General features: G+C 26.2%; 1 protein-coding gene across 1 annotated transcript in view; it reads right to left on the reverse strand.

Annotated features, from left to right (window-relative positions):
- The window catches only part of LOC142235705 (uncharacterized), a 450,997-nt gene that overhangs the window by 122,150 nt on the left and 306,887 nt on the right, over positions 1-21,960 (reverse strand). The window contains exon 3 of the mRNA XM_075306966.1: positions 8,851-9,132. Coding sequence (XP_075163081.1) covers positions 8,851-9,132 — 282 coding nt within the window. The remainder of the gene's footprint in view (positions 1-8,850; positions 9,133-21,960) is intronic.

Below are 21,960 nucleotides of genomic sequence, written 5' to 3' on the forward strand. Positions count from 1 at the left end.
ATTGTCACATATCGACGGAAAAACTCGCGTGTATTACTAGTTAACAGCTGCAAACACCGCTCAGAATCATAAACACGTTGTTGTTTTTGGTCAAATGTGAGCTCGCGTGGCACCCATTTTGTACAGAGCTTCCGCATATCCAAATATTGATGAATGATATGACCAACACGTTCCTTTGATATCATTAAGGCCTCTGCTAACTCGATCAACTTCATTTTACGGTCATTCAAAATCATTTTGTGGATTTGTTTGATGTTTTCGTCGGTAACCACCTCTTTCGGGCGTCCACTGCGTTCACCGTCCTCCGTGCTCATTTCACCACGCTTGAATTTTGCATACCAATCAATTATTGTTGATTTCCCTGGGGCAGAGTCCGGAAACTCATTATCAAGCCAAGGTTTTGCTTCCACCGTATTTTTCCCTTCAGAAAACAGTATTTTATCAAAACACGAAATTCTTTTTTTTCCATTTTTTTCACAATAACAAAAGTTGCTTCACAAAAGACGCTCTATCTCACAAACTAATTGACTTACAGACGTCAACTTTTGACACGAATCATTTTAAGGTTGGTACTATATAAAAATAATATGCATTTAATACTAACGACGCCATCTATGTGTCGGACCGGGGACTTATCAGCCAACCTGTTACACCAGACACTTTTTTGTTTAAATTTATTGTAAATAAAATAAAATTTTAATTTACAAAATAAATAAAAAATATTTTTCTATAGAAAATGTTGCAAAATTTTATTTCCAAAGAAAATTTTGTAAAATTTGTATTTCAAAAACAACAACAAAAATTTTATTTCTATAGAAAATTTTGCAAAATGTTATTTTATAGAAAATTTAGTCACAATTTTATTTCTATAGAAAATTTTATCAAAATTTTATTTCTATAGAAAATTTTACAAAAATTAGCAAAAAAATTTTATAGAAATAAAATTTAGCAAAAATTTTCGAAAGAAATAAGATTTTGCAAAAAATTGAGCAATACTACCCCAGACACCTTTTAGTTCAAATTTATTTTAAATAAAATTAAATTTTAATTTAATAAAAAATAATAAAAAAATTAATTTTTTTACATTTTGCAAAATTTTTTTCTATTGAAAATTTTTGCAAACATTTTTTTTTCTGTAGAAAATTTTGTAAAATTTTTATTTCTATAGAAATATTTGTAAAATTTTTATTTCTATAGAAATATTTGTAAAATTTTTATTTCTATCAAAAATTTTGTAAAATTTTTATATCTATAGAAATATTTTTAAAATGTTTGATGCTATGGAAAATTTTGTTAAAATTTAATTTCTATAAAAAATTTTGTTAAAATTTTATTTCTATAGAAAATTTTGTCAAAATTTTATTTCTATAGAAAATTTTGTCAAAATTTTATTTCTATAGAAAATTTTGTCAAAATTTTATTTCTGTAGAAAATTTTTCAAAATTTTATTTCTATCGAAAATTGTGTTAAAATTTTATTTCTATAGAAAATTTTGTAAAAAAATTTTTTTTTTGAAAATTTTGTCAAAAAATTTTTTTTTTTTGAAAAGTGTGTCAAATTTTTTTTTCTATAGAAAATTTTGTCAATTTTATTTCTGTGATTAAAAACAACAAATATTTTTTTTCTGTGAATGCATCCAATATTAAAGTCTCGAGAATCTACCTCAATATGGGATGAGTAATTCAGTTATGGAAGCTAGGCAAATTTTGTTGTTAAAAATTATTACAATTAATTGAATTTAAAAAATATTAAATAAAACAATTAATTGAGTGGCAGAACACACGAACACTCTTCTCTTTGACACCTCTGAATTTTTCATAAAAACTATGCAAATCTGGAAAATTTATACTATAGTATAGTATTACCTTTTTAGAAAATTTAAATTTGGTCTTGTTGTCCCAACTAATTTGCAAAAATCTTTCATTGTGATTTCGAAAAGCAATTTGTTAAAAGTTTAGCTTTCTTAAGCACTTTCTACCTACACAATATATTGAGATGTATTCTTTGCAAATTCCCATTTTAGGAGTATCATGGGATATCTCTGAAATCCTTTCAACTATCCTTTTTCAAAAATCTTTCTCTATTTATGGAGATTTTGGGAAAAAGTTCGATACGAAACGAGTTGTCCTTTTTTGGTTGCCACTTCAAGAATTACTATGCACATGGGCATACATGATTTTGAAGCCATAAAGTGAAAGGATGCATGCAGGCATGGATATTCGAGGTATATTTGGTGTCTACTCATGGTAAATCTTTTAATCCAGAGAACACACACACACAACCATGACATTAAAGATCATTTTGGTATGAGAAAAATACAAAATTCCTAACAAACGAATCTCTTTTTGGATTTTTCCAGAAATGTTCTGGGTCTCTGCTTGTATTTGAGTTTTGAAGTTGCTGGTTTCAAGGTTTATGTGTGACGCTCGCTAGAGTTTCGTATTTTTCCTTTTTTTCCATACTCTCAAGTTGTGTTGGAACCATGAACAGGAGAAAAAAAAAACACAATTTGCTTGTTTTGCATTAAGACCAAAATACTTAGACAGACACATGTATTACCCTTAGACATAAGGATTCACATCACAAGGACTTTGTTTTCTGGTCTACACCTTATCTCCTACACCCCAAAAGCAATTTTAAGTAGATAAAGAAACCTAAACGAAATGAATTGGTAAAGTTAAAAGTTGCAAATATACGGCGAGTACATTTTGTATCAGAAATATTAAGGCGGGGTTAATTTTTTAATTTTTTTTATTTTAAAATTTTTTATTTTTTTTATTTCAAAATTTTTAGTTTTATAATTTAAATTTTGTATTTAAAATTTAAAACTAAATTTAATTTAAAGAATAAAAAATTTCCATAAATGCTAAATCTGGCTTCGGAGGTCGACCTTTTAAAAATTTTGGATAATTTTGGTATTCATCTACCTCAAAAAATCTACATTTGAGGCCGCCCTTTTTTCAACAATTTCAATATTATTACGCTTTTTTGCAGTGTACACTCAGGTATGCACAAACTTTGTCTATTTTATTTATAGGAAGTACATGAAGGGCTCATGAAAACCAGAATGGATACATCCCCTCATGTTAGCACACATACATACACCCAAACAAACGCATCATATACTCAACAATGCATGAGTGTCGTCTTGATATGGACCTTTGGTGCAGTTGTTCAAACCAACATGAAAGTCAGACATTTGCACAATAACCACACAAAGAAAAAAATCAAGAACAACATGAGAATCGTCGCCTCAGTATTCCTTCATGGATAGAAGATAATCCCCAAAGGGCATGTCAACACTACACATTTGCTAGTCGCTGGTGCTTCTCCATGAAAAACAAAAAAACTCACAGATGTTGTTTGCTTATGCTTTGACTTTCTCAAACAAACGAAGTCAAAGTTATTGTTGATGGTTTGTGAAGGAGTTACTTCTTTGCGAATGTTTGGCATTTTTATTTGTGGGGGCCAAAACAACAAATTTCTATTTAAGGCATCCTGGGATTTGGGAATGGAACAAGAAAACCAACGAACAGCATATAAAACCAATAAAGTGAAAAATTTGATAGAGTTGATGTAGGGGAGAGTGTGTGTGTATGCGGCTGGCCTAATGTTTGCCAATGAAAACTAAGGCTGAACAAATGTTGCCATAAACGCAAAAACCAAAAATTTTCCATTTGGAAATTCTGAGGTTTTTGCCAATTTCCCCAATATCAGCCAGTTGATTTGTGGATGAAAGAGGGTTAAGTAAAAATGGGAGGTAAATGAATTTGCTGGAATTCGAACGATTATACGTAATATCCTTCTTACGACCATTTTCATGTAGCTCCCTTATTTTGAGTCAAAAAATATTGCAGATATTTTCTCGTCGGTAAACTTTAATAGGACAATGTTGACAAAATTTTCTATAGAAATAAAATTTTGACAAAATATTCTATAGAAATAAAATTTTGACAACATTTTCTATAGAAATAAAATTTTGACAAAATTTTCCATAGAAATAAAATTTTGACAAAATTTTCTATAGAAATAAAATTTTAACAAAATTTTCTATATAAATAAAATTTTGACAAAATTTTCTATAGAAATAAAATTTTGACAAAATATTCTATAGAAATAAAATTTTGACAAAATATTCTATAGAAATAAAATTTTGACAAAATTTTCTATAGAAATAAAATTTTGACAAAATTTTCTATAGAAATAAAATTTTGACAAAATTTTCTATAGAAATAAAATTTTGACAAAATTTTCCATAGAAATAAAATTTTGACAATATTTTCTATATAAATAAAATTTTGACAAAATTTTCCATAGAAATAAAATTTTGACAAAATTTTCCATAGAAATAAAATTTTGACAAAATTTTCTATATAAATAAAATTTTGACAACATTTGGTATAGAAGTAAAATTTTGACACAATTTTCTATAGAAATAAAATTTTGACAAAATTTTTTATAGAAATAAAATTTTGACAAAATTTTCTATAGAAATAAAATTTTGACAAAATTTTCTATAAAAATAAAATTTTGAAAAAAATTTCTACAGAAATAAGATTTTCACAAAATATTCTACAGAAATAAGATTTTCACAAAATTTTCTATAGAAATAAAATTTCGACAAAATTTTCTATAGAAATAAAATTTTGATAAAATTTTCTATAGAAATAAAATGTTGACAAAATTGTCTACAGACATAAAATTTTGACAACATTTTCTATAGAAATAAAATTTTGACAAAATTTTCTATAGAAATAAAATTTTCACAACATTTTCTATAGAAATAAAATTTCGACAAAATTTTCTATAGAAATAAAATTTTGACAAAATTTTCTATAGAAATAAAATTTTCACAAAATTTTCTATAGAAATAAAATTTTCACAAAATTTTCTATAAAAATAAAATTTTGGCAAAATTTTCTATAGAAATAAAATTCTGACAAAATTTTCTATGGAATAAAAATGTTGACAAAAGTTTCTATAGAAATAAATATTTGACAAAATTTTCTATTGAAATAAAATTTTGACAAAATTTTCTATTGAAATAAAATTTTGACAAAATTTTCTATAGAAATAAAATTTTGACAAATATTTCTATAGAAATAAAATTTTGACAAAATTTTCTGTAGAAATAAAATTTTGACAAAATTTTCTATAGAAATAAAATGTTGACAAAATTTTCTCTAACAATAAAATTTTGACAAAATTTTCTATAGAAATAAAATTTTGCCAAAATTTTCTATAGAAATAAAATTTTGCCAAAATTTTCTATAGAAATAAAATTTTGACAAAATTTTCTATAGAAATAAAATTTTCACAAAAATTCTCTATAGAAAAAAAAAAATTCTGACAAAATTTTCTATAGAAATAAAATGTTGACAAAATTTTTTATAGAAATAAAATAAAATTTTGACAAAGTTTTCTATATAAATAAAATTTTGACAAAAGTTTCTATAGAAATAAAATTTTGAAAAAATTTTTTATATAAATAAAATTTTGACAAAATTTTCTATAGAAATAAAATTTTGACACAATTTTCTATAGAAATAAAATTTTGACAAAATTTTCTATAAAAATAAAATTTTGACAAAATTTCTATAGAAATAAGATTTTCACAAAATTTTCTATAGACATAACATTTTGACAAAAATTTTCTATGGAAATTAAATTTTGACAAAATTTAATTATGGAAATTAAATTTTTATAAAACTTTCTATAGAAAAAAAATTTTACAAAATTTTCCATAGAAATAACATTTTGACAAAATTTTCTATAGAATAAAACTTTTGACAAAATTTTCTGTAGAACAAAAATTTTGACAAAATTTTCTATAGGAATAAAATTTTAATAAAATTTTCTATAGAAATAAAATTTTGATAAAATTTTCTATAGGAATACAATTTTGACAAAATGTTCTATAGAAATAAAATTATGACAAAATTTTCTATAGAAATAAAATTTTCTTTCGGTGAAAAAATGTTCTATAGAAATAAAATTATGACAACATTTTCTATAAAAATAAAATTTTGACAAAATTTTCTATAAGAATGAAATTTTGACAAAGTTTTCTATAAAAATAAAATTTGGACAAAATTAAATCGATTGAAATAAAATTTTGACAATATTTCTATGGAAATAAAATTTTTAGAAAATTTTCTTAGAAATAAAATTTTGACAAAATTTTCTATAGAAATAACATTTTGAAAAAATTTTCTGTAGAAATAAAATTTTGACAAAATTTTCTATAGAACAAACATTTTCTATAGGAATAAAATTGTGACAAAAATTTTCTATAGAAATAAAATTTTGACAAAAATTTCTATAGAAATACAATTTTGACAAAACTTTCTATAGAAATAAAATTTTAACATCATTTTCTATATAAATAAAACTTTTACAATATTTTCTACAGAAATAAAATTTTGATAAAATTTTCTAGAGAAATAATATTTTTACAAAATTTTCTATAGAAATAAAATTTTGACAAATGTTCTATAAAAATAAAATTTTGACAAAATTTTCTATAGAAATAAAATTTTGACAAACATTTCTATAGAAATAACATTTTGACAAAATTTTCTATAGAAATAAAATTTTGAAAAAAATTTGTATAGAAATTAAATTTTGACTAAATTTTCTTTAGAAATAAAATTTTGACTAAATTTTCTATAGAAATAAAATTTTGACAACATTTTCCATAGAAAATTTTCTATAGAAATAAAATTTTGACAAAATTTTCTATAGAAATAAAATTTTCGCAAAATTCTCTATAGAAATAAAATTCTGACAAAATTTTCTATAGAAATAAAATTTTCGCAAAATTCTCTATAGAAATAAAATTTTGACAAAATTTTCTATAGAAATAAAATGTTCGCAAAATTCTCTATAGAAATAAAATTTTGACAAAATTTTCTATAGAAATAAAATTTTCGCAAAATTCTCTATAGAAATAAAATTCTGACAAAATTTTCTACGGAATAATAATTTTGACAAAATTTTGTAAAGAAATAAAATTTTGACATAATTTTTTATAGAAATAAAGTTTTGACAAAGATTTCTATAGCAATAAAATTTTGCCAAAATTTTCTATAGAAATAAAATTTTGAGAAAATTTTTTATAGAAATTAAATTTTGAGAAAATTTTCTGTAGAAATAAAATTTTGACAAAATTTTCTATAGAGATAAAATTTTCACAAAATTCTCTATAGAAAAAAAATTCTGACAAAATTTTCTATGGAATAATAATTTTGACAAAATTTTGTAAAGAAATAAAATTTTGACAAAATTTTTTATAGAAATAAAGTTTTGACAAAGTTTTCTATAGCAATAAAATTTTGACAAAATTTTCTATAGAAGTAAAATTTTGACAAATTTTCGAAAGAAATAAATTTTTTACAAATTTTCTATAAAAATAAAATTTTGACAAAATTGCTATGTTGAGGCGTTTTTGAAATATAAAATTTTAAAAAGTGGAGAAAAATGCATAAATTTTTGAAATTTTCAATTTAGGGATTCCAACAACCACCACAGAGGGAATTTTAAATTTTTTTATATAGACATAACCTTTCAGGGTATGAACGAAAGGTCAAACTCTCAGGCCGACGTATGTCACATTTCTCCTGGCCTGACCTTACTTATTTCTCACTATTTGATTTCTTTAGCAATTTTAAGCCGTATCAGCTAATATTTTGATATAGCCTTTTAAACGCACCAATCTTTCACTTCCTATTTTTTGAGCTACTAAAATACGATTTTTCAGTTGAACTGCAGTCCCATTATCATGAGATTCGTCAACAGAACTTCAATTAATAGACTACCCTCTACCCACAGAGAAAAGTAATCGAAATCGCCTTTGTTAGGATGCGTATTGTGGATAAGTGCTAAACAAACCACATCCACCAAAGCTCAGAACGAAAAAAAAATAAAATAAAACGCAGCCAATACCCGATGAACTTTCTTTTATGATGTATGTTTATTGTTACACTTAATAGAAACCGTCACCACCTTTGGCATACAAACAGACAGACAGACATAGATGTAGGTGTCGAAAAAAACAAGCACACATACACATACATGCAGACAAAACAATACCAATATACACAATCATGCAAAATCACATACATACATGTGGAGGAGATTCATACGGCACACAAGTATCATGTAGGGTTAGGGATAGGGAAGGCATAAAATACACAGTGAGATATTGTGAGAGAGAGAGAGCGTGGGAGTATGGGAGCATGGTAGCCAAATACACATATACGCATACAATAAATACTCTTTCATAGGATAGCCAAACAAACATGCATCATAATATCGCTCTCTCTCTCTATTTTGGTTAATGTTGTTTTTTTCTTTTCTGAGGACCAGGCGTTAGAGGAATTGTTAGGCAATATTGCCCGACAGCCATTTACAGTTTTAGGAAGATTATTGAATTTGTGCTTGAAATAGAAACAACCAATATTCAACCAACAACAACACCAGCATAGAATGACATCGACGAAAATAGTAACGATAACTACAACAACGACGACCACAATTTCGAATGGACCAAATCAAGCAACGCCGAATAGAACAATTCATAAAATTCCATTTTGTGGCAGAGGGTTTATGCCGTTATCCTTTGTAGTGGGTGGTATTTGTTATAGTTTTTATAGATGCTCTTATAGTTAGTGATCGGGGTTGGTGGAGGATGAATGAAGTGTTGAAATGATGATGCCAAAAATAAAACCAAATAAGTAATGCAGGTTGGTGATTTCCATGAAGGGGTGAAGGGGTGGAGTGGTGAATATACGTGGGGAATGATTTGATTTCATGTTGGGGGGTGGGGTGTTGGTTTCTTCAAATACATACCGAGTATTTTCCTGGCACATATATGGGCTGACTATGACTATTGGGTAGATGACCACCACGGCTGGAACTACCTCGATGGCCATGGTGTCGTTGTGTGGCTATGCCACTTACTCCACTGCCACTACCGCTACTACCACTGCCGCCGGCGGGATTCATGGGACTGCGTTCGGCCCATGCTGCTTGTCTAGCATTTTCTAAAGCACTTAAAATATCTCCAAAGGGAGCCATTAATAATTCACAATAAACGGATGCTAGGCCCTCTAAATGACCACGTTGTCCATCCTAGAAAAAAAGTACACAGAGAGAAAAAAAGAAAGAAAGAAAAAAAAATAGAAAGAAAAACATAAACACAACAAATACACACACATACATATATATAGAGGCTCTCTCGCTCTGTGATGATTGCTTAATAGAAAGCAATAAAATGTATATAATCAAAATACACCATAAGGACAAAATCACTTCCTCCCACACACACACATATACATAAACATAAAATAATACCCCCACATACTCATAAACTTTAGTAGAATATTGCTCCTAAAGGGGTTCCTATACTGAAGTTATTTTCTTTTTCACCAACTTCAAGTATTTTATGGGTGACTATGTAGGTGTGGGTGTGTGTGTGTGCAGCATGTCCCGTAGGTGTTTTTTCTCAGTTTAGGGCTTCCTGTTTTTTTTTTGTCCCCCAACACTGACAGAGTTCAAGCTCATCATGTCATTTTCAAGTATGTCCTATAGGGATGGATACCTTGACAATATAACAACAAGAACAAAACAAAACAAGACGAATACATGTGAATGTATTTTGTGAATATGTGAGATGATATGTTTGGAAATGGCCTTCATTAGGATGTGCCTAAATAAGTATGTATGTATGTATGGATGGGAATATATAAGTGAGTATGATTTTTGGTCTACATGGATGATCAAGAAAAAATTCGATACACAGAACCAATATTTTTTTTTAATATTTTCAATTATTTGACACAAATCCTGGCATCTTTGTTTTACATAATTTTATATTAAAAACTTAGCTTACTCTCAAAAATCTTAACCAGAACCAGAAATTGTTTTTCTTTAATTTAATAAATTTGGTATTTATTTCGAGGCAAAGTAGAGAGCCCTTAAAAGGATACTTCTAAAATTCTTTGAACTTTAGAAGTCACCAAATTAATTCGAAAATTATGAAAATCTATAGAATTATCCTGCGACAAACAAAGGCTATATCGATTTCAAATAATCACAAAAGTCAACGATCAACTTTTCCAAATTTTAAAAAGCCTTAAATTCGACTTTAACTCAAGTCGGAATATTGAAGCAAGACTTGTTGATTATCATTCCAATTCCTTCTCCAAAAACTTCTATATTTCTTTAGTAATATTGTTATTGTTCTGTATAACTTTTATTTTTTATTAAATTTATATTTTTCTCTGTGTATCTTTCTTGCTATTTGTTTTTACAATATATTTCTGTGCATTTTTTTTCTGTGTATAATAAAAGATGATTTGTGTGTATTTATATGCAAACTAAAATGATATATAACAAGAGAACAAACGATGTTCGAGATGAAAGAGATCATGAGAGAGAGTGAGAGGTGAGCGAAATGTTAAGAGCGAAAAGACGTCATGTTCATATGAATGTTAATGAGATGTGCAATGAGAGTTTATGATTCCCATGTATAAGATGAAGAAGAATTACAAATGAGATTGTATTGTTGAGGACATATCAGGAGGAAATTGAGTAGCAATTAAGGTATTATAAAATCTAAAAAAGAAAAACTAGTTTTTAATAATTATGGAAATTAATTTGTGCAACATGTACTATTAAATGTTCAGGATTAAAGTGCATTTTTTGTGGGCGAGATGAATCCTTTGTTGTTGCTGTAAACAGTGAAGATCAATTTTTGGGAACAAAACAAGATCAAATTTTGAAGATCAAATTTTGAGAACGAGAACAAAATTTTATTTTTCATATAGAAAATTTTGTAAAAATTTTATCTCTATAGGAAATTTTGTGAAAATTTTGTATCTATAGAAAATTATGTCAAAATTTTATCTCTATAGAAAAGTTTGTCAAAATTTTATCTCTATAGGAAATTTTGTGAAAATTTTGTATCTATAGAAAATTATGTCAAAATTTTATCTCTATAGAGAAGTTTGTCAAAATTTTGTCTCTATAGAAAATTTTGTCAAAATTTTATCTCTATAGAAAATTTTGTAAAAAATTCTCTCTCTATATAGAAAATTTTGTAAAAATTTTATCTCTATAGAAAATTTTGTAAAAAATTCTCTCTCTATAGAAAATTTTGTAAAAATTTTATCTCTATAGAAAATTTTGTCAAAATTTTATCTCTATAGAAAATTTTGTCAAAATTTTATTTCTTTAGATATTTTATAAAAATTTTATTTCTTTAGAAAATTTTGTCATAATTTTATTTCTTTAGAAAATGTTGTCAAAATTTTATTTCTATAGAAAATTTTGTCAAAATTTTATGTCTATAGAAATTTTGTCAACATTTTTTCTCCATAGAAAATTTTGTCAAAATTTTATTTTTATAGAAAAATTTGTCAAAATTTTATTTCTATGGAAAATTTTGTCAAAATTTTATTTCTATGATAAATTTTGTCAAAATTTCATCTCTATAGAAAATTTTGTCGAAATTTTATCTCTATAGATAATTTTATCAAAATTTTATCTCTATAGAAAATTTTGCCAAAATTTTATCTCTATAAAAAATTTTGTCAAAATTTTATCTCTATAAAAAATTTTATCAACATTTTATCTCTATAGGAAATTTTGTCAAAATTTTATTTCTATAGCAAATTTTGTCAAAATTTTATTTCTATGACAAATTTTGTCAAAAATTTATCTCTATAGATAATTTTGTCAAAATTTTATCTCTATAGATAGTTTTGTCAAAATTTTATCTCTATAGATAATTTTGTCAAAATTGTATTTCTATAGCAAATTTAGTTAAAATTTTATTTTATTAGAAAATTTTGTCAATATTTTATTTCCATGGAAAATTTTGTCAAAACATTATCTCTATAGAAAATTTTGTCAAAATTCTATCTCTATCGAAAATTTTGTCAAAATTTTATTTTTCCAGATACTTTATAAAAATTTAATTTCTTTAGAAAATTTTGTCATAATTGTATTTCTCTAGAAAATGTTATCAAAATTTTATCTCTATAGACAATTTTGTCAAAATTTTATGTCTATAGAAATTTTGTCAAAATTTTATTTCTATGGTAAATTTTATCAAAATTTGATCTCCATAGAAAATTTTGTCAAAATTTTATTTTTATAGAAAATTTTGTCAAAATTTTATTTCTATGGAAAATTTTGTCAAAATTTTATTTCTATAGAAAATTTTGTCAAAATTTTATCTCTATAGAAATTTTTTTCAAAATTTTATCTCTATAGAAAATGTTGCTAAAATATTGTCAAAATTTTATTTCTTTAGAGATTTTATAAACAATTTATTTCTTTAGAAAATGTTGTAAAAATTTTATCTCTATAGAAAATTTTGTCAAAATTTTATTTTTATTGAAAATTTTGTCAAAATTTTATCTCTATAGATAATTTTGTCAAAATTTTATTTCTATAGCAAATTTTGTTAAAATTTTTTATCTCTATAGAAAATTTTGTCAACATTTTATCTCTATAGAAAAATGTGTCAAAATTTTATCTCTATAGAAAAATGTGTCAAAATTTTGTCTCTATAGAAAATTTTGTCAAAATTTTATCTCTATAGAATATTTTGTAAAAAATTCTCTCTCTATAGAAAATTTTGTAAAAATTTTATCTCTATAGAAAATTTTGTCAAAATTTTATCTCTATAGAAAATTTGGTCAAAATTTTATCTCTATAGAAAATTTTGTCAAAATTTTATCTCTATAGAAAATTTTGTCAAAATTTTACTCTATACAAATTTTGTCAAATTTTATCTCTATAGAAAATTTTGTTAAAATTTTATCTGTATAGAAAATTTTGTCAAAATTTTATCTCTATAGAAAATTTTGTCAACATTTTATCTCTATAGAAAATTTTGTCAAAATTTTATTTCTATAGAAAATTGTGTCACAATTTTATTTCTATAGCAAATTTTGTCAAAATTTTATTGCTAAAGAAAATTTTGCTAAAATTTTATTTCTATAGCATATTTTGTCAAAATTTTATCTCTTTAGAAAATTTTGTCAAAATTTTATTTATATAGAAAATTTTGTCAAAATTTTATCTCTATAGAAAATTTTGTCAAAATTTTATCTCTATAGAAAATTTTTTCAAAATTTTATCTCTATAGAAAATTTTGTCAAAATTTTATCTCTATAGAAAATTTTGTCAAAATTTTATCTCTATAGAAAATTTTGTCAAAATTTTATTTCTATAGAAAATTTGTCACATTTTTATTTCTATAGCAAATTTTGTCAAAATTTTACTTCTATAGAAAATTTTGTCAAAATTTTATTTCTATAGAAAATTTTGTCAAAATTTTATTTCTATAGAAAATTTTGTCAAAATTTTATTACTATAGAAAATTTTGTCAAATTATTATTTCTATAGAAAATTTTGTCACAATTTTATTTCTATAGCAAATTTTGTCAACATTTGAACTATAGAACATTTTGTCAAAATTGTATCTCTATAGAAAATTGTGTGAAAAACTTATTTTTATTTATCTACAGAAATATTATGAAATACCATGAAGTGCAACTGTGGCAACCATGAGTACAATACTACGGTAGTCTTTGTAAGTGGTTATAAAATTTAAAAAAAATATTCAAAATTGTGGCGTTGACAAACAAATTTTTATTTTCTTTAAAATTCAGTCTAAAGGAGCTCTTGACAATAATATTCCAATGGAATTTTTGTTGAAATTTAGTGAAAAGTACATTTTCGCTCAAAAAATACCTTTTTTGTACTTTCCTAAAAATTGTATTTTCCATGTCTCGTTCAGATCGGTGACGCATGAACTTGCTCATCAACATTTTCGTTCTTATGACGAAGCCAACAATTGAATCAAATTGCAGATTGCGTCAAGAAAATGTTCGTTTCATTTTTCATCGCGGTATCCATATGTTTGCCACACCCAAACATGTTTTAAGAGTAAAATGTTATTTTTGGGTGGTGATCATGTAACATGTTTTTCGCAACCATGTTATTTTCTGGGAAATCATGTATTTGATTTCGGCAAGCAGGTTATATTTGACGAGAAAATAACATTTTAGACCCAAACATGTTACATGGTCACCATACAAAAATAACATTTTGCTCTTGAAACATGTTTGAGGTGATCATATTCCTTCTCTGCGTGCAGAAAAATTTGGAAATAGTGGTGGCTACGGACGGACAATACCTGCCACATTTGTTTTATTTTGAAAATAAATTTTCAAACATTTGCAAAAATCACGCATTTTTAATTTGGACTCTCAAGGATAGGTTAATTTTAGGCACACATAGTCCTCCTGCTTATAGCCGAGTCCGAAAAGCGTTTCACATTATGGTGAAATCACTTGGAGAAACATTGAAATATTCAGAAATGCCATCAGCATTACTGAAAATGGTTAATCCGCCGCTGAAAAATTTGTTGGTGTTCAATCGAAACTGGGTTTGAACCCCAAGGGGTGCATGCTAGCCATTGCCTCTCGGTGGCTCTCAATAATATTTTCAAAATATATTGGGTAGTCCAAAAAAAAATGTTTTCGCCTTTTCAATTAAACTTTTCAACGACAGATCATGGAGCAATTTTCATAACGGAATCAATTGATACTACTTCGTTTCATTTGTGGCTTGAGTTACATTCTTCCCTTTTTATTTGAACAAAGTATCAAAATATAGTCTATTTCTTCGTATTTTTTAAAGCTACAGCCCTTTTTCGAAGCCTCCAAATTTATTTACCTTTTTTTGGTTTTAAATGAAATTTTAAAAGTCACCATTCCAATGCCATCCGCTAAACACAATGTTATTGACAACTCCAACGCCACCTATTGCCAAAATACGAAAATACTTTTCGTTGTTGTTGTTTTCTTGATTTCAGCTTAAAACCATACATTGACTAAACTACAAGTGTAGCTTAACCAACAGACTTTTCGACTACCCAATATAATGTACTCATACCAATGTTTTTTTCTCTTCGTGTACTGCGCTCCAACATACAAGGACAACGAATCTCTCTACCCAGGTAAGTGGAAGAAGACAATGTTAATGAAGAATTTAGAAGGACCAATAGACAGCAAATGGATTAAGGATTTGTAGTTAGTAAATGAGCCGACGACTATGGTTGGTTGGAGCGGAAAGTGACAAGTGGTCAATGACATAGTTTTTGATGTGGAATGTAAATTAGTTGATGAGAATCTAATGTTCTGCTTGTGGCTCTTACCGGTATCTATATGAGTGACACTACTATGCTAGAGAGAGAGAGAGAGATGTGGTTTGTTAGGGCCATTGGTAGATGATGGTGATGATGATGGTTAGTGTTGGTTATACTACATATACATGCTGTTCCATGAAAACTCTATGATAACTACATTACTGGATGCAGGTTAAGATGATGTATGAGAGTGGTCAACCTACTACAACTACTCTTAACTCTAATTCTAAGGACAGCCAGGCAGGCAGGCAATGTCGGTTTGGTTTTTCACATAGTCCCTTTTGTACAAAATAAACAAATGATTAATTGATGACAAACTGAATTTGAGGTTTTTACAACGTTTTTCTCTTCATCTCCCTCTTCGAAACTTAGTCAATTGCAGCAACCAGGCCTTTAGTTTAGTTTTGCGTTAATGCTAGCTAGCTACTATCTCCAATACACCTTAGTGGGTGGTTGTGAGATTTTTATTCTATTAGCTTTCTTGTTCTTCTTCTTGTTAACTTGCTCTAAATAGTTTGTTTGAGTTTTAGATAATGGTATGTATACAACATTCTTCTCTTCTGTTTCTGTTTTTTTTTTGTGCTCTCTGGTGTTCTCTTTTTTTTCGTACTCTTATTGAGATTGTTTTAAATATTCAACATAGAACTTCACTTCGATAAATTGGGATATTGTTCGTTCTAGTTATTAATTAGAACGTGCTGATGGTGATGATCATTGACATGCATACATTGAAACTTTCAAACTGAGAGGGTGTAGCAGAAAAAAAAACAAGCGAAGAATTAAAACAACTTTATACCATAGTTTGGAAAATGTAGGGTTAGTGAACTTGGCAATAAGTTAAAGTGATGCAATAAATGGTATTGGTGGGGGAATTTTATGGTTGATTTGGGTTTTGGGGAACAAACTAATATTTAAAAAAATATTAAAAAATAAAATAAATTGTTCACCCACAATTGAAATCTAAGAAAGTGAAGAATGATAATGTGATGGCAAAATGTTACCACATTGTTTATATTGGTGTGGTGAAGAGGCTTTTGGGCTGATCTTTTTTAAAAATTAACTTAAGCCGAAAAATTCAGGATATCCTGAATTTTTGGGCTTAGCTAGAGAGTAATGCTGCGAGCAAAATTTTATAACTGGTTATTTAATAATTGGACTAGTAGGAATATCATATATGTCGGATTTTTTTTTTAATTTTACATATACAACCAGATAATTAAGCAGCCGCCGGATATGTCGACTCATCTCGACTCAAAATTAGCTGCCAATTAATCAAAAATATTGATTTAAATCAGAAAAATTTATAAATAACTGTTGTATTTTTTGTCAAAATGTTTATCTTTCCACCCAAATTCCGTCAGCATTAAGGTGCTATAATAATTTTGCAAAAATTTGGCTCAGAACATTTTAATGAAATGTAAATGTGATTGTAAGATTGGTTGTGCAACTAATCTCATTAACATTTGACTAATTTTAAATTAATTTTATAATGGATACTTGTCCGCCGCCGAATAAACAAATTTATATCGACTTGAGGGCTAAGCCGCCGACGACTAAAATGGGTCAACTTCATTCTCTGTATGCTACTTTACATCCCCCCTTTATTGACGGGAGAAGGAGACTCCCTGTTTTGATCGGCTCTTTGAAAACAATATTTTATGGGGTTTTAAGTTAAAATTTTAACATTTTTAAGTTTTAGTTTTATTAATATTAATATTATTTTTATTTTTAGTTATAATTTTAATTTTAAATGTATTTTTAATTTTATTTTCAATAAAGTTTAATTTTATATTTATTTAAAATGTTTGCTTTTGTTTACTTTAATTTTAATTATATTTTAGTAATATTTTAATTTTATTTTTAGTTTTATGTTTAAGTTTAGTTTTAGTTTTTGTTTTAATTTTAATTGTAATTTTAACTTAAACTAAATTTTAATTTTTATTTTTGATCGACTTTCTGAACAATTTTAACTTTAACTTTTAGTTTTAATTTTTATTTTTGATAGACTCGTTAGTTTTTAATTTAGTTAATATTATTTTTAATTTTCATTTCAATTTACTTTTAATTAACTAATAATTTAACTTTATTTTTATTTTTAGTCTTAATTTTAATTTTAAATTTATTTTAAATTTTTGTTGTTATTTTTATTTTAACTTTAATTATAAATTTTATTTTTTTATTTTTAGTTATAATGTTATAAAATGTATTTTTAATTTTATTTTCAATAAAGTTTAATTTTATATTTATTTAAAAATTTTGTTTTTGTTTACTTTAATTCTAATTATATTTTTAGTAATATTTTAACTTTATTTTTAGTTTTATGTTTAAGTTTAGTTTTTATTTTAATTTCAATTGTAATTTTAACTTAAACTAAATTTTTATTTCTATTTTTGATCGACTTTGTGAATAATTTTAACTTTAATTTTAATTTTATTTTTAGTTTTAATTTTTATTTTTGATAGAGTCTTTAGTTTTTAATTTAGTTAATATTATTTTTAATTTTAATTTCAATTTACTTTTAATTAACTAATAATTTAACTTTATTCTTATTTTTAGTCTTAATTTTAATTTTAAATTTATTTTCAATTTTTGTTTTTATTTTTATTTAAACTTTAATTATAAATTTTATTTTTAGTTATAATTTTAATTTTAAATGTATTTTTAAATTTATTTTCAATAAAGTTTAATTTTATATTTATTTATAATGTTTGTTTACTTTAATTTTAATTATATTTTTAGTAATATTTTAATTTTATTTTTAGTTTTATGTTTAAGTTTAGTTTTTATTTTAATTTTAATTGTAATTTTAACTTAAACTAAATTTTAATTTTTGATCGTCTTTTTGAATAATTTTAACTTTAATTTTATTTTTAGTTTTAATTTTTATTTTTGATAGACTCTTTAGTTTTTAATTTAGTTAATATTATTTTTAATTTTAATTTCAATTTACTTTTAATTAACTAATAATTTAGCTTTATTTTTATTTTTAGTCTTAATTTTAATTTTAAATTTATTTTCAATTTTTGTTTTTATTTTTATTTTAACTTTAATTATAAATATTATTTTTTTATTTTTAGTTATAATTTTAATTTTAAATGTATTTTTAGTTTTCAATAAAGTTTAATTTTATATTTATTTAAAATGTTTGTTTTTGTTTACTTTAATTTTAATTATATTTTAGTAATATTTTATTTTTAGTTTTATGTTTATGTTTAAGTTTAGTTTTTAGTTTTTAATTGTAATTTTAACTTAAACTAAATTTTAATATTTATTTTTGATCGACTTTTTGAATAATTTTAATTTTAATTTTAACTTTAATTTTATTTTTAGTTTTAATTTTTATTTTTGATAGACTTTTTAGTTTTTAATTTAGTTAATATTATTTTTAATTTTAATTTCAATTTACTTTAATTTAACTAATAATTTAACTTTATTTTTATTTTTAGTCTTAATTTTAATTTTAAATTTATTTTCAATTTTTGTTTTTGTTTTTATTTTTATTTTTATTGTTATTTTAACTTTAATTTTAAATTTTATTTTTAGTTTAGTGAAATGTGTTCAATCACAGAAATGATAGTATGAATTAAAAAATTAATTGGAAGTCAATTAAAGAATTAAAGATCCAATTAAAAAATTAATTGATACTATTAATTTTTGTGATTGGTTTTTGTTTCGATTAAAAAATTTGTTGAATCAATTAAATATTTAATTGAATATTTTTTAAAACTCAATTAAACTTTTAATTGGAAAAATTTTCGTAAAATTTTTATCTGTGTATTATTAAGTTTTAAGTTCTAATTCTATTAATATTATTTTTACTTTAATTTTAATTAAATTTAAATTTAGTTTTTTGTTTGTTTATAATTTTAAATTAATTTTTTTTTAGTTTTAGTTTTAATTTTTGTTTTTATTTTTATTTTAACTTTCATTTTTATTTTAACCTTAATTTTATTTTTAGTTTTAATTTTATTTTTAATTTTTATTATTTTAATTTTATTTGAAATTTATTATTACTTTTAATTTTAAATTTGGTTTTCTATAGGCTTTTTGAAGAACCATATTATTAAGTTTTATGTTTCAATTTTATTAGAATTATTTTTAATTACAGTGTTAATTTCAATTTAATTTTAATTAATTAATTTTGTAATTTTTTCTTTAATTTAAATATATTTTTTATTTTGAAGTTTAATTTTAAATTTTTTTTAATTTTAATTTTTGTTTTTGTTTTTGTTTTTATTTTAATTTAATTTTTCTTTTTAGTTTAAATTTATATTTATATTTAATTTAATTTTAATTTATTATACCCTCCATCATAGGATGGGGGTATATTAACTTTGTCATTCCGTTTGTAACACATCGAAATATTGCTCTAAGACCCCATAAAGTATATATATTCTGGGTCGTGATGAAATTCTGAGTCGATGTCCGTCCGTCCGTCCGTCCGTCCGTCTGTTGAAATCACGCTAACTTCCGAACGAAACAAGCTATCGACTTGAAACTTGGCACAAGTAGTTGTTATCGATGTAGGTCGGATGGTATTGAAAATGGGCCATATCGGTCCACTTTTACGTATAGCCCCCATATAAAGGGACCCTCAGATTTGGCTTGTGGAGCCTCTAACAGAAGCATATTTCATCCGATCCGGCTGAAATTTGGTACATGGTGTTGGTATATGGTCTCTAACAACCATGCAAAAATTGGTCCATATCGGTCCATAATTATATATAGCCCCCATATAAACCGATCCCCAGATTTGGCTTGTGTAGCCTCTAAGAGAAGCATGTTTGATCCGATCCGGCTGAAATTTGGTACATGGTGTTAGTATATGGTCTCTAACAATCATGCAAAAACTGGTCGACATCGGTCCATAATTATAAAGGGTGATTCTTTTGAGGTTAGGATTTTCATGCATTAGTATTTGACAGATCACGTGGGATTTCAGACATGGTGTCAAAGAGAAAGATGCTCAGTATGCTTAGACATTTCATCATGAATAGACTTACGATCTGCCACAACGTCGAATTTTCAGTGAATGGGCCCTAGAAAAGTTGGCAGAAAATCCGCTTTTTATCGACAAATTTTGTTCAGCGATGAGGCTCATTTCTGGTTGAATGGCTACGTAAATAAGCAAAATTGCCGCATTTGGAGTGAAGAGCAATCAGAAGCCGTTCAAGAACTGCCCATGCATCCCGAAAAATGCACTGTTTGGTGTGGTTTGTACGCTGGTGGAATCATTGGACCGTATTTTTTCAAAGATGCTGTTGGACGCAACGTTACGGTGAATGGCGATCGCTATCGTTCGATGCTAACAAACTTTTTGTTGCCAAAAATGGAAGAACTGAACTTGGTTGACATGTGGTTTCAACAAGATGGCGCTACATGCTACACAGCTCGCGATTCTATGGCCATTTTGAGGGAAAACTTCGGAGAACAATTCATCTCAAGAAATGGACCGGTAAGTTGGCCACCAAGATCATGCGATTTGACGCCTTTAGACTATTTTTTGTGGGGCTACGTCAAGTCTAAAGTCTACAGAAATAAGCCAGCAACTATTCCAGCTTTGACAACAACATTTCCGAAGAAATTCGGGCTATTCCGGCCGAAATGCTCGAAAAAGTTGCCTAAAATTTGACTTTCCGAATGGACCACCTAAGACGCAGCCGTGGTCAACATTTAAATGAAATTATCTTCAAAAAGTAAATGTCATGGACCAATCTAACGTTTCAAATAAAGAACCGATGAGATTTTGCAAATTTTATGCGTTTTTTTTTTTTAAAAAGTTATCAAGCTCTTAACAAATCACCCTTTATATAGCCCCCATATAAACCGATCGCCAGATTTGGCTTGCGGAGCCTCAAAGAGAAGCAAATTTCATGCGATCCGGCTGAAATTTGGTACATGATGTTGGTATATGGTCTCTAACAACCATGCTAAAATTGGTCCACATCGGTCCATAATTATATATAGCCCCCATATAAACCGATCCCCAGATTTGGTTTGTGGAGCCTCTGAGAGAAGCATATTTCATCCGATCGGGCTGAAATTTGGTACAGGGTGTTGGTATATGGTCTCTAGCAACCATGCAAAAATTGGTCCATATCGGTCCATAATTAGATATAGCCCCCATATAAACCGATCCCCAGATGTGGCTTGTGGAGCCTCTAAGTGAAGCATATTTCATCCGATCCGGCTGAAATTTGGTACATGGTGTTGGTATATGGTCTCTAACAATCATGCAAAAATTGGTCCACATCGGTCCATAATTATATATAGCCCCCATACAAACCGATCTCCAGATTTGGCTTGCGAAGCCTCAAAGAGAAGCAAATTGCATCCGATCCGGCTGACATTTGGTACATGGTATTGGTATATGGTCTCTAGCAACCGTGCAGAAATTGGTCCACATCGGTCCATAATTATATATAGCGCACATATAAACCGATCCCCAGATTTGGGTTGCGGAGCCTCTAAGAGAAGCAAATTTCATCCGATCCGGCTGAAATTTGGTACATGGTATTGGTATATGGTCTCTAGAAACCGTGCAAAAATTGGTCCATATCGGTCCATAATTATATATAGCCCCCATATAAAACGTTCTCCAGATTTGACCTCCGGAGCCTCTTGGAGGAGCAAAATTCATCCGATCCGGTTCAAATTAGGAACGTGGTGTTAGTATATGGTCGCTAACAACCATACCAAAATTGGTCCAGTCACACAAAAATTGGTCCATATCG

Source organism: Haematobia irritans, chromosome 1, assembly GCF_050003625.1.
Source record: "Haematobia irritans isolate KBUSLIRL chromosome 1, ASM5000362v1, whole genome shotgun sequence".
Lineage (NCBI taxonomy): Eukaryota > Metazoa > Arthropoda > Insecta > Diptera > Muscidae > Haematobia > Haematobia irritans.